Below are 19,117 nucleotides of genomic sequence, written 5' to 3'. Positions count from 1 at the left end.
ATGAGGCCCAGAGAGTTCCACCCATGTGTCCAAGGCCACAATAGCTAATCCATGATGGAGCTGGAATTGCACCCAGGGCTCTCTGACCCGTGTGTGTCCTAGACAGACAGAAAGAATGAGTCCCCATTAGGTAGTGATTTGTTGATACCCATATGTGGAGAACTGAGACCTCAAACCAGAAGTCTCAGAGCCCTCAGAGGAAACACACCTTCCTCAGAGGAAACCCACTCCCCTCAGAAGAAACCCACACCCTCAGAAGAAACTGACTCTCCGCAGAGGAAACCCACCCCCAGCAGGAGGTGCAGAGTTTCTTACGTGGGCTATTGGCTGCTTTAAGTTTTTCTCATCTGTATCTCTTCTGAGGGAGGCATCCTCATGGTGAGGACAGAATGACTTCTGCATTGGTTAAGGGTTTATACAGAGAGGAGGTTGGTGTTGGGGCCATGTTGGACTATTGCTGCCTGTTTGTTGGTCAGCACTCATTTCTATACTTAATCTACAAATAGCTTTGTGGAAGTCAGAGCAAGATAGAGGGATAGACGTTCGAGGCCTTGGTGCTGCCTGGGGTAGTGGGGTCTATGGTTCAAGGTTCTGATCTTCGTTTTTGCAGGCCGAGAAACTCCATCTATCCATCCATCAAAGATTTATTGAGTTTCTTCATGACCAGGCCCTGCTCATGGTGTTAGGGATTCAGCAGAAAGAAACACAAACAAAACTTCCTACGCACACAGAGAGTGTTTCCTTGTTGACGCCCTCAATAATGTGTGTGCCTCAGAGGTTATCAGGTACCTGGGAGACTGACTCACATTAACTTCCTAGAAGCTGACATACCCACCTGATGCTACCTGGTTCCTTGACTGGGTGTGAATCGACCTCTACACTGGTTGGAATTCTTGTGCCTGGAATCCTCGGGGCCTGAGAGGCTGAGTTCATTTGACTGCTGACATCAGATCCCAGGGATGTGGGTGGTTCCAGATGCGTTCCTTTTTGCCCTAGAGAAGGCCGTGCACCCGAATGCATCTTGGAGGGGAGATTATATTTGAATTGACAAAATTTGGTGACTGTTTAGTTCAGTGTTAGAAGTTTTTAAAATTTGTGGTAAAATATACTTAACATCTTTACCTTTTTAACCATTTTAAGTGTACAGTTTAGTGGCATCAAATATATTCACAATGTTGTATAACCATTACTATCATCTACACTCAGAACTCTTTCATCATCCCCAACATAAACCCATTACACAGTAACTCCCGATTCCTCCCTCATCTCAACCTCTGGCAACCACCTTTCTTTCTGTCTCTACCAATTTGCCTATTCTAAGTGCCTCATTTAAGTGGAATCATACAATATTTCTCTTTCTGTGTCTTATTTTACTTAGCATAATGTTTTCAAGGTCTATTTATATTTTAGCATTTATCAAAATTTCAAGCTGGGCGCGGTGGCTCACGCCTGTAATCCCAGCACTTTGGGAGGCTGAAGCAGGCGGATAACCTGAGGTCAGGAGTTCAAGATCAGCCTGGCTAACATGGTGAAACCCTGTCTCTACTAAAAACACAAAAATTAGCCAGGTGTGGTGGTACGTGTCTGTAATCTCAGCTGAGGCAAGGGAATCGCATGAACCCCGGGGATGGAGGTTGCAGTGAGGTGAGAACACGCCACTGCACTCCAGCCTGGATGACAGGGCAAGACTCCCATCTCAAAAAAAATATATATTAATTCCTCTTTTCTGGCTAATAAATTTCATTCTTTTTTATTGCTGAATGAATATTCCATTGGATGTATATACTACATTTTGTTTATCAGTTCGTCTGGTGATGAACACTTAGGCTGTTTCTACTTTTTGTCTATTGTGAATAATGCTTAATGCTTCTGTGAATATGAGTGTACAAATATCTGTTCGCATCTCTAGCTTCAATTCTTTTGTATATATACCCAAGAGAGATATTTTTATTTAATGTTTTATTGAAATATAATTCACATACTATGAAAGTAATCATGTTAAAGTTTACAATTTAGTTGTTTTTAGTATATTAACTAGGTAACATAACCATTACCTCTACCTAATTCCAGCACAGTTTCATCACTCCAAAAAATAACCCATAACCATTAACGGTCACTCTCCATACCCTGTCCTCATCCACCCACTGCCCCCACGCTGGCAACAGGTAATCTATTTCTTGTCTTTATGGATTTGCTTATGCTGGACGTTTCCATATCCTGGAATCCTGCAGTATGTGTAGCCTTTTGTGTCTGGCTTTTTTCACCTAGCATAATGTTTTCGGGTTCATTCTCAGGTGATTTTAATGGGTTGCCAAGGTTGAGAAACCATAGATCTGCCTCTGCAGACACCCACCCTGTCCACGTGTGTTAGCTTCCCACACAGAGCCATCCGTGGCCCTGGCTCTGAACAGCCTTCTGGCCAATGGCAGGTTGTATTTCCTGGTTCCTGTGGGAAGGAGCCTGCACCCCACTCCACCCACACCAGCAGCCCCTGTTTTGAGTGAATAGCAGGCACCTGTGTTCTGCTATTAAAGCACACGCTTCTCAAATTATTACCTTTAACTTTGGCCAGCCCCAAAATTTGTACCTCCATTTTCTCAGGATTTTAATGAGAATTAAACAATACATGTTTAATTTAGAACAATGCCTGGTACTCAAAAAATGCCTATTAAATATGAATATGAGTGTGTTTCTATTAGAGAGAGATAGGAGAGAGACCAATCAAGAAACAGACACAGAAAAGTATTTGTGGGGATGGGAGGCGAGGAAGAGCTGTTGGTGTTTGTGTATCTCTATCTGAATTTTGTCATTAGCTGTGTTATTCTCTTGAATAAGTACTGTGATGTCTGAATTTTTCTTTTCTTTCTTTCTTTCTTTTTTGAGGACAGAGTCTCACTCTGTTGCCCAGGCTAGAGTACAGTGGTGCAATCCTAGTTCACTGTAGCCTTGACCTCCTGGCCTCAAGCAATCCTCCTGCCTCAGCCTCCCGAGTATCTGGGACTACAAGTGCTCACCACCACGCCCAGCTAATTTTTTTGTTGAGACATTTAGCTGTGTTGCCCAGGCTGGTCTCGAACCCTTGGCCTCAAGTGATCCTCCCACCTTGGCCTCGCAGAGTTGAGATTATAGGCATGAGCCACCACCATACCTAACCTGAGTTGGTTTTCTTATATGTAAAATGCTGATGATAATACAATATGTCCTTGACTCTGGGTAACATGATTTAAAAATATTTTGCATTTAAAATTCTCTGAAATGATTTGGGCTGGGGGATGTATTACAACTGATGCATATGTTTAAGTGTCCCCCACGCCCCTGGGAAGCTGTCGTTAAATTCCTGGGGTTATGGCCATGCCTACCCCATAAGGTTGCTGCAGGGATTTAAAGGGAAAATGTAGGTGAAAAATACTTTGGCAAACTGTAAAATATTATTCAGATGTGAGCTACTGTCTTCAAAAGTGGATATTATGGAAAAGTTAATTAATAATTTAGTATAGAACAAATAGGATGTATTCTAAAAGCACCTTGTGACTGTTAGGTGTACGATCATAAGGGGCCAATTTTGAGGGAGAGGTGTCTTTTTCTTTATGAAGTTTATGTTATGTTTTTCTTGAGCAGTGGTAGGACATTGGAGTGATTTCACTCTACGGCTGATTTTCTCACCCCACCTCTTACTTCCGGTGGGTGAGGGGCAAGTATTAATTTGGCTGGGCTTGAGTTTCCTCATCTGTGATCAACGTAGCCACTCATCTTTCAGGCTCAACCATTCCATGGGGCCATAGTCCATAGTCTTGAATTTTAGTCCAGACTGTGCTCATTACAGGCTGTGGGACCCAGGGCAAATCTGTGCCTCCGTTTATCCACCTGTAAAATGAGGATGAGGTTACATCCAACGGCCCTTTCAGCATCAGTCTTGGAGTCCTCCTAGGGTTCTGTATCTGGGTGCCCGTTTTCCTCACTTGGAGGGCCTTGAGGACATACCTGGTGATACTGGGGAGGCCCATGTGCTGCAGCCTGCAGGGGTCATTCATTAATTTCCTGTGTCTGTCCTTTAGGGAATATACCCGGCTCAGCTGTGCTGGTGTTTGACATCCATGTGATCGACTTCCACAACCCTTCGGACTCCATCAGCATCACCTCCCACTACAAACCCCCCGACTGCTCAGTGCTGAGTAAGAAAGGAGATTACCTCAAATACCACTACAATGCCTCACTTCTGGATGGGACCCTGCTGGACTCCACGTAAGGGCAACCAGAATGGTGTGGGAGTGAGCCTGGAGGGTGACAGTCGTGTGCTCCCACCATTCTCCTCTCTTGGGGTTAGAGCTTTTATCTCCATGCTGCCCCACTGCATAGCTCGCGCCTGCATCACTGCTCAGGTGCATTATGTTAAGAGTTTCCGATTAATGGTCTTGCCCTGCTCCAGGTCATTTTTCACCCCATGAAATTGTCTTTCTGAAAAACAGGTCGCATCGTATAACTGCTGTCTTTCTTTCCTTCCTTCCTTCCTTCCTTCCTTCCTTCCTTCCTTCCTTCCATCCTTCCTTCCTACCTTCCTTCTTTCCTCCCTCCCTCCCTGCCTCCCTTCCTTCCCCTTCTTTCCTTTCTTTCTTTTCTTTTCTTTTCTTTCTTTTTTTGGTTGGGGGATGGTGTCTCACTCTGTCACCAAGGCTAGGATACAGTGGCATGATCTCGACTCACTGCAACCTCTGCCTCCCGGGTTCAAGCAATTCTCGTGCCTCAGCCTGCCAAGTAGCTGGGACTACAGGTGCACACCAACACACCCAGCTAATTTTTTGTATTTTTAGTAGAGACGGGGTTTCACCATGTTGGCCAGGCTGGTCTCGAACTCCTGACCTCAGGTGATCCGCCCACCTCGGCCTCCCAAATTGCTGGGATTACAGGTGTGAGCCACTGTGCCCAGCCTCTTCTCTTCTCTTCTCTTCTCTTCTCTTCTCTTCTCTTCTCTTCTCTTCTCTTCTCTTCTCTCTTCTCTTCTCTCTCTTTTCTTTCTTGCAGGGTCTCACTCTATCACCCAGGATGGAATGAGGGAAGTGACCATAGCTCACTGCAGCCTCGACCTCCTGGACTCAAGCAATCCTCTCACTTCAGCCTCCCAAGTAGCTGAGACCACAAGCATGTGCCACCACACCTGGCTAATTTTTATTTTTTGAGACAAGGCCTTGCTCTGTTGCCCAGGCTGGAGTGCAGTGGCATGATCATAGCTCATTGCAACATCTATCTCCTGGGCTCAAGCAATCTTCATGCCTCAGCCTCCCAAGTAGCTGGGATTACAGGTACGCACCACTATACTTGGCTAATTTTGTTTAATTTTTAGCAGAGAGAAGGTTTTGCCATGTTGCCCTGGCTGGTCTCAAACTCCTGGGTTCAAGTGATCCTCCTCCTTCAGTTTCCCAAAGTGGTAGGATTACAGGTGTGAGTCACTGCACCTGGCCCAGGCTAATTTTTTTAATTTTTTTAGAGTGGAGGGGGGCGGTCTCACTATGTTGCCCAGGCTGGTCTCGAACTGCTAACCTCAAATGATCCTCCCATCTTGGCCTCCCAAAGTGCTGGGAGTTACCGGTTTGAGCCATCATGCCCAGCCAAACTGCTTTCTTTAAAAATTGATGCACAGAGGCCGGACGTCATGGCTTATGCCTGTAATCCTAGCACTTTGGCAGGCCGAGGTAGGCAGATCACGAGGTCAAGAGATCAAGACCATCCTGGCCAACTTGGTGAAACCCCGTCACTAAAAATACAAAAATTAGCCAGGCATAGTGGCGGGCATCTGTAATCCCAGCTACTCAGGAGGCTAAGGCAGGAGAATTGCTTGAACCCCGGGAGGCGGGGGTTGCAGTGAGCCAAGATCGTGCCACTACACTCCAGCCTGGCGACAGAGCAAGACTACGTCTCAAAAAAAAGAAAAAGAAAAAGAAATTGATGCACAGATAAAGGCCAGACTCCGGAGTCTGGCACATAAGGCTCTCTGTCAGCTCTGTTCTGCCTCACCAGTCTCTTCTGCCGGGGCCCATCTTCTGCCTTCCAGGGCTGCTATGTGTAGTAGTGAAGATTGTTACAGTTTTTCTTCCTTTTTCTGGCCAACTTCTGCCCTGGCTTAAATGTTCTATTTTTTCCTCAAAATCTTTCCTTAATTCATAGAAGAATCAACTGCTGCTGCTTCTGTAGTCTCATGACACATTATGCATTACCTGTCTTTTAGTTTTGTTTCTATCTCTCTTGCTGGTGTAAATACCTTAGGGACACTCAGTGCATTTATTTACATTTTTATGCCCTACACCTTGCCCAGAGCATAGCACAAGAGCAGCATTGTATAAATGTCCGTTGATTGAGATAAATCTGAGAAATTATTAAATACAAACCGACAGCATAAACTAGTGTCAGGCATGTAGAAGGAGCTTTGCTTCTTGTGAATCTGAATCTTCAGATGTATCTGTAAGTTAATATAATATTATCTTCTTTGGGAAAGAAACATTTTCAGCATTAAATAAATTTTTTTGAGACAGGGTCTTGCTCTGTGAGCAGTGGCGAAATCAGGACTTACTTTAACCTTAAAGTCCTGGGCTCAAGAGATCCTCCTGCCTCAGCCATCCAAAGATTTGGGATTACAGGTGTGAGTCACCATGCCTGGCTAATTTCAGCAGTTTTTATATATCCATTTTTGTACTGAGCCTGACTTAGTTTCCTAAGTTTGGTCTTGGGGAGAAAAAAAGCTTCGCATAAGCAGGTATGTGCTACTGCATTGATCCTAGATGTGCGGGGTCCTCTCTTCCTTCCACCTGTCCCTCTGCCTTCTAGCTTTGGGCGACTCTGTGGCTGTGGAGTTTGACCAGCCTGGCCAACATGGTGAAACCCTGGCTTTACTAAAAATACAAAAATTAGCTGGGCATGGTGGCACGCACCTTTAATCCCAGCTACTCAAGAGGCTGAGGCAGGAGAATCGCTTGAATCTGGGAGGTAGAGGTTGTAGTGAGCCGAGATCGCGCCGCTGCACTGCAGCCTGAGCAACAGAGTGAGACTCTGTCTCCAAAAAGAAAGAAAAAGAAAAGACCCTATGGATATACTCTTCAGAGCTCTCCCCCTGGGGTACAGGATCCTGTATGCTAATGCATTTAATGTATTTCATCAACTCTAAAGAGCGTGATGGAAACATTATTTCATGTATCTCTGACCAAGTAAAAACGCTGACAGATGACATACTGTCAGTCATAAAATGTATCCTAATTATAGCAAGGTTACACTGTGAAAAAATATGCATTTTAGAATCAATGAAATATGTGCTAGGCTTCCAGGGCCCAGATTTACAGGGACCTGGCTTACAACAGACCTTGCAAAGAAATCCCAACCACTGACTATTGGAAGCTAGCGGGAGGCATGGCAGCAGGGAAGGGGCATGGCTTGTAGTGCTTTTGTGGATCAAGTGAGCTCCTAAGAGTGAAAATGGTCCGTGAGGTTAGAAGGCTCTGTAAGGTCTGTGGCTGCTGTCACTGCTCTTGCTGATGTTCATATTCCTGTCCGCTGATCCTGAGGCTGAGGAAAGGGGAAGTGGGCGTGGGGAATGAACAAAGGAATTCCTTCTCGGAGGGTCCAAGATCTGCTTCTCACATGGGACAGGGAGAGTCGGTCTCCCTGCCTCCTGCTTGTGTTTGGAGGACTCATAACATCCTGGTAGAGCACTCGGGAGCCACAAGAGCCAGGGCTCCTCATCAGGAAGTGCATTTTGTACTCTGAGAGCCTCTGTATTGCATATAAATCTGCAGCAGAAGAGTGGCAGCTGGTGTCCCTTCTGGTGTCTTCCTGGTGTGAGCTTCAGAATAGTGGGCTAATGGAAAGCTTGGCCAGCACCTGCCTATCTGGTCCCAGCTAGAGTCCCCGTGTGGGCTGGGCCCCATTCGTCAGGACTAAGGCAGCAGCTGCTGCCTAGAAGGGAGGAGAGGAGTGGGAGTGAGCCAGGAAGGGTGAAGCAGGCAGGAAGCTGCAGGCCGGCCGTGGATGGGGCCAGGAAGCACGCAGGGGGAGTGAGGACCGTGTTTGAGAGAAACACTGCCCAAAAGAGAAAGAAAGAAAATCACAGGACCCGAGGAAAAAGAATGAGTGGTGTGTTCAGAGATGACACATGACAACAAATTGTTTGCTTGGAGGATTTTCTTACGTGTGTGTGTTTAAACTGGCCTCAAGAAGGAAGAAGAAACATGCATTCCTGGATGACTAAGTGAGTTCTGGAATATTCTGTCATAAGGCTTCGCAAATGGAGTAGCCCCAGAGAAAGGCAGGCAGTGGGAGTTGGCTCCCTCCCACAAGGCATTGTTTCGGGTTCCTCCCAGGTGGGAAAACACAAACCCTGTCTTGGTTTGCTGGTAATCAGCTGGAGGAGGGAAAGAAGCGGCTGCCCTGGGCCCAGGGGAGGTCTGGAAGCCTGAGAAGAGGATGTGACCCAAAGGGGCACCCGTCCATGTTGTCACCAGCTGCTCATGGGCATCAAGGGGGGTGAGGGGGCTTTTCTCCTTGGAGTAAAGAACATAAACGCTGTTTGCCTTTAGGAAGTGATAGGAATGGCATAGATTTTGAAGTAGATTTATTTTTAGTAGTGACTGAAGTGATAGAGCAAACTTTTTTTTAACTGGCTTCCTGAGGCCCATGGCCATCAAGGATAATTAAACTCTTGGTGGTCTTTTTTTTTTTTTTTTTTAGTCTTAGACTGTTACAGACATAAACGCTTTACACCTCAAGGCCAAACATTTATTGAGCCCTTTGTACTTCCTCTCCGCTGTGCCAAGCATAACATGTTATTTGCGATTTAAAACATCCCTGTGAGATAGCTATATTTGTTGTCTCCGTTTCATAGACAAAGTAACTGAGAGATTACATTTCTCAGGGTCAAATTAAGTGGCAGAACCAGGAATCCATCTCAGGTCTTGCTGAATCCAAAACCCAGGGTTTTTTGTTTTGTTTTTGTTTTTGTTTTTGAGACAGAGTCTTACTCTGTCTCCCAGGCTGGAGTGCAGGGGCACGATCTTGGCTCACTGCAGCCTCCAACTTCTGGGCTCAAGCAAAAAGGACCCCATTCCACTATGCTTCTCCACTCTGGAGCTTCCACAATCTTGCCTGGATTTTCATGGCCTTGACAGTTTTGAGGATGACAGCCAGACATTTTTCAGCATGTGCCCCGATTTATTTTTGTCTGATGTTTCCTCATGATTAGATAGGGATTTTTATTTCTTTGGTAAGAATATCCTAGGAGTGATGTGTCTTTCTCATGGGAACACTCTCAGTGCCAATGGGTTGGTGACCTAACATGAGGCTCTTCTGTTTCATTTTAGGTGGAATTTAGGCAAAACTTACAATATTGTCCTGGGATCTGGGCAAGTTGTGTTGGGGATGGACATGGGTCTCAGAGAGATGTGCGTTGGCGAGAAACGGACAGTGATCATTCCGCCCCACCTGGGCTATGGGGAAGCTGGCGTGGGTGAGTAAGCAACAGTATTCAAGGGTGTTGGGGGCCCGCTTCCTATCTGAATTTTGTGCTTTTTGGGGTGCCATAGTTAGAATCACAGCATGCTTCTTACATGTAATACACAAAGAGTGTGTGGTTTCTATTTTTAAAAAATTAGTTAGTATTTTTGTTTGGAGACCCCTGTGAATTCAGTGAGCTACGTCAATGCTCCATTACCCTCTTGAAAAGAACCAGTTTGAGTGAAATAAATCTTGGATTTTCAGACCCATGTGTGGGAGGTGTCCCCGGGGGAGCTGTCCGGGAGGTTTCTCTGGGGTCAGACTGAGCACATCCTTCTGGAACTGTTGCCTGGGACCGGTGGAATGCTATAGGCCGTTGCTTTTCACTTCTGAGCCTATAGGCTGTCCAAGACAGTTTCCTTTGGGAGAGATTAGTTGCAAGTTCTGGAAATACTGGCTTTACCTCATCCTCACAGTGATTATGTTTTACTCCATCATTTCAGCCACAATGTGTCCTCCACATGGGGATTCAATAACTTTTTTTTTTTTTTTTTTTTTTTTGAGACGGAGTCTCGCTCCATCGCCCAGGCTGGAGTGCAGTGGCGCGATCTCGGCTCACTGCAAGCTCCGCCTCCCGGGTTCACGCCATTCTCCTGCCTCAGCCTCTCCGAGTAGCTGGGACTACAGGCGCCCGCCACCACGCCCGGCTAATTTTTTGTATTTTTAGTAGAGACGGGGTTTCACTGTGGTCTCGATCTCCTGACCTCGTGATCCGCCCGCCTCGGCCTCCCAAAGTGCTGGGATTACAAGCGTGAGCCACCACGCCCAGCTTTTTTTTTTTTTTTTTTTTTTTCAGAGACAGGGTCTCACTCTGTCACCCAGGCTGGAGTGCAGTGGCACCATCATGGCTGACTGCAGCCTTGAACTCCTGGGCTCAAGCAATCTTCCCACCTCAGTCTCCCGAGTAGCTGGGACTACAGGCATGCACCACCTTGCCTGGCTAATTTTTTATTTTTTAGAGACTGAGTCTCGCTATCTTTCCCATGCTGGTCTTAACTCCTGGGCTCAAGCGAGTCTCCTGCTTAGGCCTCCCAAAGCACTAGGATTACCGGTGTGAGCCACTGTGCCTGGCCCCAGGACCCCCTTCTTTTCAGTGTTTTCACACTGCTGATATCTGGACGTGGAGGAGATAGGAAGAGCTAACTGGTAACAATGATAGGCACTGTGGATTGATATTTTTTCCCCATAAAAGAATTGAAAAGTACATTTGTTCTTCCTACCAGTCCCAGAAGAAACCGTTTAAAAATTGGTGTATATTCTGGCCGGGTGCGGTGGCTCATGCCTGTAATCCCAGCACTTTGGGAGGCCGAGGTGTGCAGATTATGAGGTCAGGAGATCGAGACCATCCTGGCTAACATGTTGAAACCCCATCTCTACTAAAAGTACAAAAAATTAGCCGGGCATGGTGATGGGCACCTATAATCCCAGCTACTTGGGAGGCTGAGGCAGGAGAATGGTGTGAACCCGGGAGGCGGAGCTTGCAGTGAGCCGAGATCACGCCACTGCACTCCAGCCTGGCGACAGAGCAAGACTCCATCTCAGAAAAAAAAAGAAAAAAAAAAAAATTGTTGTATATCCTTTAAGACTTTTTCTGTGATATATTATTAATAATTATAATACATATTATATATAACATATAATCTAGATAAGATATAATAATTTGGAATAATACACATTACCTTTATATATTCCATACTTAGATAACTTCTTTGGGCCTATACTATATACACTGTTCTTGAATTTGTCCTTATAGTCAAATCTTGGATCATCATCTTCAGGCGTATTGTTCCAATTCTAAAAGTTCTGCTGTTAGATTTACTTAAAAGTTTTACCATTGTATTGTAGTCTCTACAAGCAGCTTTCAAACTTTTTTCCACAAGACACACAGTAAGAAATATACTTTATTTCCCAATCTGTATTACAAAAACATACAGTTACACATATACACATTTATTTGTTTATTTTTAATCAACACATCACAAATTTGCATGTCCTGTTTGCACAGAGGTCATGCTATTCTTCTCAGTATGGTTCCAATTTTAGTATGTGTTGCTGAAGTGAGCATTACTTTTAGTTTTATATATAAAATTTAAACTCAAGTTTCATGACACAATACCTATCTTTTCTACAGGTACAAAGTATTCTGTTCCTTTTTTTTTTTTTTTTTTGAGATGGAGTCTCACTTGGTTGCCCAGGCTGAAGTGCAATGGTGCGACCTCGGCTCACTGCAATGTTTGCCTCCCTGGTTCAAGCAATTCTCATGCCTCAGCTTCCCAAGTAGCTGGGACTACAGGTGCCCACCACCACACCAGCCAACTTTTCTTTTTAGTAGAGATGGAGTTTCACCATGTTGGCCAGGCTGATCTTGAACTCCTAATCTCAAGTGATCCGCCCAAGTCGGCCTCCCAAAGTGCTGGAATTATAGGCGTGAGCCACCATGCCTGGCCTCTATTCTATTCCTTAATTTAAAAAATAACAAAACGCTGGTCACCACCCTCTAAACTGATTTCATGACTCATTAACGGGCCGCTGCCTACAGTGAGAAAGTGACTAGCCTCTGCTCCGATTTCTTGCTTTGGTCAGAAGTCCCACCCTGAGGTGGGACTGGGTGGTCAGGGTGGGTGCTGACTGATGGGCTTGACTGCTGCCTGCTGGCTGACACCGCCTCCCACTCCTGTCACCTGGACAGATGGAGAAGTGCCTGGCAGTGCTGTATTAGTGTTTGACATCGAGCTCCTGGAGCTGGTGGCTGGCCTTCCCGAGGGGTACATGTTCATATGGAATGGTGAGGTGTCACCCAACCTCTTTGAAGAAATTGACAAGGATGGCAACGGAGAAGTCCTCCTGGAAGAGGTAACTAACTGGCCTCTGTAGGAAGGTGGGACAGAAGAGCTCAGGGAGCCTGGTGAGGCCACGGGGCCAGTTCTGAAGGTGAGGCCTTCTAAGGGTGAGGCCAGTTGGCTGGAGGGATTGTGAGATGACCAGCACACTTGTGTGCCAAGCGCTTTTACACACGCCCTCTCGATGGAAGCTTACCATTCCTCTCTGAAGAAACCGATTCCCTGAGAGGTGTAGGGCTTGATTCCAGGGCACACAGTCTGTATTCAGTTCTTGTTACTGGGTGCTCAACGCCTGCCTGTGTGTTCTGAGTGTATTCTCTGGTTCGGCCCTCACAACAGCTGTGTCTTAGAAGAAACTGCACAAAGAAGGTAAATGACTTGTCCAAGGTCACACAGCTACTCAGTCGTTTGAAGCTGGGCAATAGAACCGTCTGTCCTGTCCCACCCCTGGGGAATTCCAGCTCCCTGCCTCTTCCACATCCGCTATTGAAGCACATCCTTCAGCCTTTTCCTCTCTCTCTCCACATCATCAGCACTTCTGGATCTTTCTTATTTGCATACAAATGTGCTATTATTTTCCCTTCCCTGGATGTGTCTGTTTCTTTCATTACTTTCCTTCCTTTACAGCAAAAACTTCGAAAGAATTGTGTGTCTTTTCTGCCTCCAATTCCTCTCCTCCCATTCCCTCCTAAACCCACTCCTGTCTGGCATTTGTCCATCGATGCCTCTGAGCCGAACCTTGCCAGGGTGGCCAGTGTCTTCCGTATTGCGGAATCCAGTGGTCAGCTCCCACACTCCTCTTAACTTCAACACAGCTGATTCCCCTACAGGATGCATCTTTCTCTGGCTTCCAGGACACCACACTTCATGGTGTTCCTTCTGCCTCCCTGGTACATCCCTCTCAGGCCTCTTGTCCCTGATCGCTTCATGTTGGAGTACCCTGGGCTAAGTCTTGACCTTTGTTCTTTTCTCTGTCTTTAAGTCACTCGCTTGGTGGTCTTATCGGGTTCATATCCTGATGGCGTCTGGATTTGTAGCTCCAGTCCAGTCTTCTCTCTCCACTTCACACTCATGTGTTCAGCTGCCTGCTTGATGTCCTCATTTGCGGAACCCCTGCTATCCACCCACACACCCTGCTTGGGGTCTGCTTTACCCAAAGCCTTTCCCGTCACAGTCAGTGGCATCACTGGCCTCCAGTGGCTCAGGCGAGAGCACTCGGTGATCTCTGACTCCTCTTTTTCTCTCGTAGGCCGTAATAGTCCTCAGGAAATCATTCCAGCTCTACCTTGACAGCACATGCAGAACCTGGCACTTCTCACCACCCCTACCCTGTAGCATCTTAGCCCGGGGCCTGTCATCTCTTTCCCGGGTCACATCACAGCAGTGGTGTTCATGAAGCTCCTCCTGCCCTCACAGTGGCCGTTCTCACACAGGAGCTGGGTCAGACCTGCAGAGGCCCCTGTCCACAGGGCCTCACAGTAGTCTGTGAAGACCCTGCACTTTCTGCTCGCTGTAACCTCTTCGCCGGCTGTCGCCCTCTGCCCACTTTACCCGGCCACACCCGCCCCCAGTGCTGTCTGTGACCAGCCAAGCATGCGTCCACCTTGAGCCCTGGCACCGGCTGCCCTCTCTGCTGAGGAGACATCTACCCCAGATAACTTGTTCGGCCCTTTCCTTCTCATCTTTCAAGCCTTTGCACAAATCTTCCCTTCTCCTTAAAGTTTTGTCCTGACCACTGAATTGAACACTTCATCCCTTTCTCCCTTCCTTACTGAGCTCCGCTGTTTGATTTTTTTCTGGAGCATTTCACTTTGTAACTTAATGTGTAATTTACCTATTTTTATGTTCATGTCTAATTGTCTGTTTTTCCACCAGAATGCAAGCATTGCAGGGGCAGGGTGTTTGTTTATGTATTGATGTATTTCAAGATCTAGAACAGTGTGCTCAGCACATAGTAGACCGTATGTTTTGATCACGTGAATGAATGCATGCATCCGAGAATGTTCTTACAGTCTTGGGTGGTCGTGGGGGTCAGCCTTTGATGGGTAACCAAGTTGGGAGAAGGGATAGCTCTGACGGCTGCTGGGTATTGGCTACCTGAATAATAAGGGCTCTTGGAGTCATTTAGTACAAGGGTTTTTCACCTGCGTTTAGAGAAAAAAACAAAACAAAACACAGGTCATAGGTCATGTAGCTGCCAAAAAGATCTTGTCTGTGTTGGTAGCCCAGACTCAAGTTCCAGCCCTGTCACCCCCAGACTGCTCTGTTTCTGGCCCCAGGCCTGGCGTTCATGGCAGCCGAACTCATGGTCTTTCCTGTCCCCTTCTTTTCCAGTTCTCAGAGTACATTCACGCCCAGGTGGCATCTGGCAAAGGGAAACTCGCTCCTGGCTTTGATGCTGAGCTGATTGTGAAGAATATGTTCACCAACCAGGACCGGAATGGAGATGGGAAGGTCACAGCCGAGGAATTTAAACTCAAAGACCAGGAAGCCAAACACGATGAACTCTAATCCTGGCACGAACCAGATGGTGCCAGGGAGTACGTGACACCAAGCCACCTGTTGTGGCAGAACATGCAGTGAGGGTGCAAGGGTCTTTCAGAAGTTGCATCATTAGCCAGTAGTAGGTGGGTCACATAGTACCTGGTGTACATACACATCGGGGTGGGTTGATATATGGGGTGAGAAGTTTAGGCTGATCGCCAGTGATAGTAAACAAAATCTGTGCAGAGGGCCTTAGCATGGGATGTGTCCAGTATTGAAAAGGCTGCGCTGCCAACCATGATTTGTGAGCCTTCTGGGAAATTTTGTTATTAAAGGAATATATAGTGTCAGACGGAAGTTATAATCATCTTGGAGGAACCATAAGAAAAAGTGTCCAGGGTATCTATATAAAGAGGGTTAATTTTTTTTTTAACTTGCTGGTTAAAACATTTTAGAAATATTCTTGAGATGGGCAGGAGAGTCAAAGGGCTTGCTTGCCCCAGCAGGGTTCCCAGCAGACAGCTATGGCTCTTCCTAGCAGCCTGTGCAAACTCCGATGATGGCCCCACCTCCGCACACACACACACACATCATGCTTTTCCAGCTCATCACACCCCGCCCCACTGTGGGCCTCCCATTAATAGTGTATAACTTGGAGGTTAAAGGAGCCTTTTGGACAGAAAACTGGGCCAGGAAAAGGCATCTCGGACCACAAATAGAGAATTTGTTTCCTCATTTGCAACATAAGGTCATCTGCTTAGCTTTTTCTTTTTTTTTCTTTTTTTTTTTTTTGGAGACAGAGTCTCGCTTTGTCACCAGGCTGGAGTGCAATGGCGCCATCTTGGCTCACTGTAGCACCGTCTCGGCTCACTGCAGCCTCTGCCTCCGTATTCAAGTGATTCTCCTGTCTCAGCCTTCTGAGTAGCTGGGACTACAGGTGTGCACCACCACGCCCGGCTAATTTTTGTATTTTTAGTAGAGACAGGGTTTCACCATGTTGGCCAGGATGGTCTCAATCTAGACCTCGTGATCCACCTGCCTCGGCCTCCCAAAGTGCTGGGATTACAGGCGTGAACCACCATGCCCAGCCACTTAGCTTGTTCTCGTTCCCACCTTTCTATCCCATAGAACACTCTTTTTTATCCTCCCTGAACCATATTGATAACATAAATAGGGCTGAGGGCTGGGCCCCGCTGGTCACTCAACAGAGTATTTCCCTTGGCCGAGATGGAAGTTTCGTCCCAATAGATGAGCTGCTGAGCATCAACAAGGTGACATTTTTCTGCTGCCCATTTGTGTCCTGGAGACAGTGGTACCCTGAAGGCAGAGGCCAGCTGCCGCAAGACAGCACTGACAGTCCACCTGCCGGCCTGATTCCTGCATCATGGAATAACCACATGGCTACCTTCTATCCTCTGTTCCCAAATGGTGATGGCACTTATCCTGAAGTCGTCAATGATTTCCCCTTGAAACTACTTTATTTTACTAATTTAAACTATTTTGTACTGATGTAGCCCTGAGGTAGTTCATGAAAATGCTGTGCACTCATTCCACGGAATAAATGTTGGAAAGCTGATCTTTTCTGATATAAAATGTTGAATTATATTATCTGGTTTTCTGATGTTTTACTGGAAGGCTGAAGACCTATGAGAATGCACCATGCAGTCAGAATCCCCTTGATGAAAACAGCAGGACTTCACTGCAGTTACTGAGGGAGCACACTCTATGCTTACAGGGAGTGTCAGTCAGGGTCCTGGCCCTCCTCCAGTACTCCTGAAGAGAAGCTAAGGAAAGGACTGTTTAGAGGGGTGTGGGCGAGGCTGGGGAAACAGAGGCTGTTGAGTGCCGGTGACAGCAGTGTTGGCCACCACAGGAGGCTGCTACCACCAGGGCCTGAGGGCTCAAGAGGAGGCAGTGGGAGCAGCACAGGAAGGGCTACCTGGAGGCGTCACAGAGGGATGCAGCCAGCACTAGCAGTGCGGCTGACACTGCAGCAGAGCGAGGGACAAACTCCCCATCCCCTCTGTGCCCCCATTCTCTGATGCCTGCCACTGGCTCCCATTAGTGGAACCATGTTGGAAGCCAGAGGGTAAGAGGAGCTCAGAGACTGGAGTTCTCAGAGGTTGGCCCCTTGGGTGCAGAGAAAGGTGGAGAATGAATCTGAGGTAGGGATGGGGTGGGTGGGAGCAAATGGAGAATTACTGGCATATGTATAGAGAAACTGTGTGCGTGTGTGTGTGCGTGCTTGTGTGTGTGTGTGTGTGTGTAGTGCAATTATATATTTAAAAGCAATTATTTTAATATATATTAATATACATAAAATAGATGTATTATATATACATACAATTGCTGTTAAAAAGCAAATGTTGGCCATGTGCAGTGGCTCGTGCCTATAATCCCAGCACTTTGGGAGGCTGAGGTGGGTGGATCATTTGAGGTTCAGGAGTTCAAGACCAGCCTGGCCAACATGGTGAAAACTCGTCTATACTAAAAATGCAAAAAAAAAAAAAAATTAGCCAGGCATGGTGGTGCGCACCTGTAATCCCAGCTGCTCAGGAGGCTGAGGCAGGAAAATTGCTTGAACCCGGGAGGCGGAGGCTGCAGTAAGCCAAGATGGCACCACTGCACTCCAGCCTGGGTGACAGAGCAAGACTATGTCTCAAAAAAAAAAAAAAAAAATTTTTTTTTTTTTTGCTTCTTGCTAAGTTGAATTGGGCTTTGGAATGCATTTGACTTCATTAGCCTTACCCGCCTTATGAAGAGAAGAACCTTGTGCTTATTCTCTACCGCAGATTTTTATTTGCCTATTTGAATTTCTTCACAGGCTGTTTTCTGTGATGGTGGAGACAGATGGGCTGAATCAGAAATAAGTTTCTTGGCCAGGGGCAGTGGTTCATGCCTGTAATCCCAGCATTTTGGGAGTCCAGGAATTCGAGAGCAGCCTGGGTAATATAGCAAGACCCCATCTCTAAAAAATTTTTAAAAATTAGCTGGGCATGGTGGCACGTGCCTGTAGTCCCAGCTACTTGGGAGGCCGAGGAGGGAGGATTGCTTGAGCCTGGGAAATTAAGGCTGCAGTGAATCGTGATTGCACCACTGCCCTCCAGCCTGTGCAACAGAGCGAAACCCTGACTCTAAAGAAAAAAAGAACATGGACCTTAGAACTTCAGGAATGGAGAGAAGCTTTGGCCTGTTGAATTCTGCCTAGGCACTCCTAGGAGGGCATTCAGTGATCAGGCGCGTTCATCTGTCTGCAAGGGGAAGCTGCTTAGCTGGCCCCACTTTATGCTATGGCTGCAACGCTTGCTTCTACTTACATTATGGTTATGGCCTATACTTCTGCCAACAAGGCTGTAAATACTAAATAAGGGGCCAAGTACGGGGTAGAGATGCCACACAGCAATTTTTGTTTTTGTTTTCTAAATCACTTCTCACCTGAGACAGACTTTTTTTTCTGTTTTTGAGACAAGGTTTGTCACCCAGGCTGGAGTACAATTGTGTGATCACAGCTCACTGCAGCCTTGACCTCCTGGGCTCAAGCAATCCTCCCATCTCAGCCTCCTGAGTAGCTGGGACCACAGGCAGGTGCCACCATGCCCAGCTATTTTTTTTGCCGAGATGGGATCTCACTATGTTACCCAGTCTCTTGAACTCTTGGCCTCAAGTGATCCTCCCACCTCTGTCTCCCAAAGTTTTTGGATTACAGGTGAGTCATTGTGCCTGGCCAGCCTCTGGACCTTCTGACAGGAACATTTATTGATAGGTACTATATTGTGACCACCTAACTCAGGATCTATACAGATTTTTGACCCTACATGTGAACTGGGTCATTGATACCTACTGTGGGATGACGGTCTAATAGAACATGAACATGACATCTGAGTATGTTTGATACAACTAGGCTGCCTGCAAATGTAAGCAATATGCACCATTTTATTAAAACCAGTGAGTTTTGATCTCTGATTATTTATGACTTTATAATTTTGTCCAAATACTTAAAAGATAGGAAAAAAATTCATTTTGGCAGGGAAATAGGTTTAACTGCAAGACTATACATAAACACTGGCCCCTGCCCCCTGCCCCCATCTGTTACTTTACTATCTCAGGTTTCCAGGGACAAAGCCTTTTTCCCTTCACTCTCTCAGGGATCTGGAGTTTTTACTTAGTAAGAATGCTGGGCTGGGTGCAGTGGCTCACGCCTGTAATCCCAGCACTTTGGGAGGCCAAGGTGGGAGGACTGCTTGAGCCTAGGAGTTTGAGAC

General features: G+C 46.6%; 1 protein-coding gene and 1 non-coding gene across 3 annotated transcripts in view; one reads left to right on the top strand and one right to left on the bottom strand.

The window, feature by feature from the left end:
* FKBP9 (FKBP prolyl isomerase 9) overlaps positions 1-16,460 on the top strand; it is a 51,671-nt gene extending 35,211 nt beyond the window's left edge. For both annotated transcript variants that reach the window (XM_030796332.1, XM_030796333.1), the window contains exons 7-10: positions 4,056-4,242; positions 9,339-9,484; positions 12,221-12,384; positions 14,706-16,460. In XM_030796332.1, the coding sequence (XP_030652192.1) occupies positions 4,056-4,242; positions 9,339-9,484; positions 12,221-12,384; positions 14,706-14,882 (674 nt within the window). In that variant the 3' untranslated portion in view covers positions 14,883-16,460. The remainder of the gene's footprint in view (positions 1-4,055; positions 4,243-9,338; positions 9,485-12,220; positions 12,385-14,705) is intronic.
* LOC115831024 lies at positions 11,492-11,594 on the bottom strand. Its single transcript, XR_004026577.1, has one exon. It is a non-coding gene; the product is annotated as a U6 spliceosomal RNA (small nuclear RNA).
* Positions 16,461-19,117: the final 2,657 nt, after the last annotated feature.

The sequence above is a fragment of the Nomascus leucogenys genome, chromosome 17 (assembly GCF_006542625.1).
Source record: "Nomascus leucogenys isolate Asia chromosome 17, Asia_NLE_v1, whole genome shotgun sequence".
Classification (NCBI taxonomy): domain Eukaryota; kingdom Metazoa; phylum Chordata; class Mammalia; order Primates; family Hylobatidae; genus Nomascus; species Nomascus leucogenys.
Note: the sequence above shows the minus strand (reverse complement) of the source record. Positions and strands in the feature narration are given on the sequence as shown.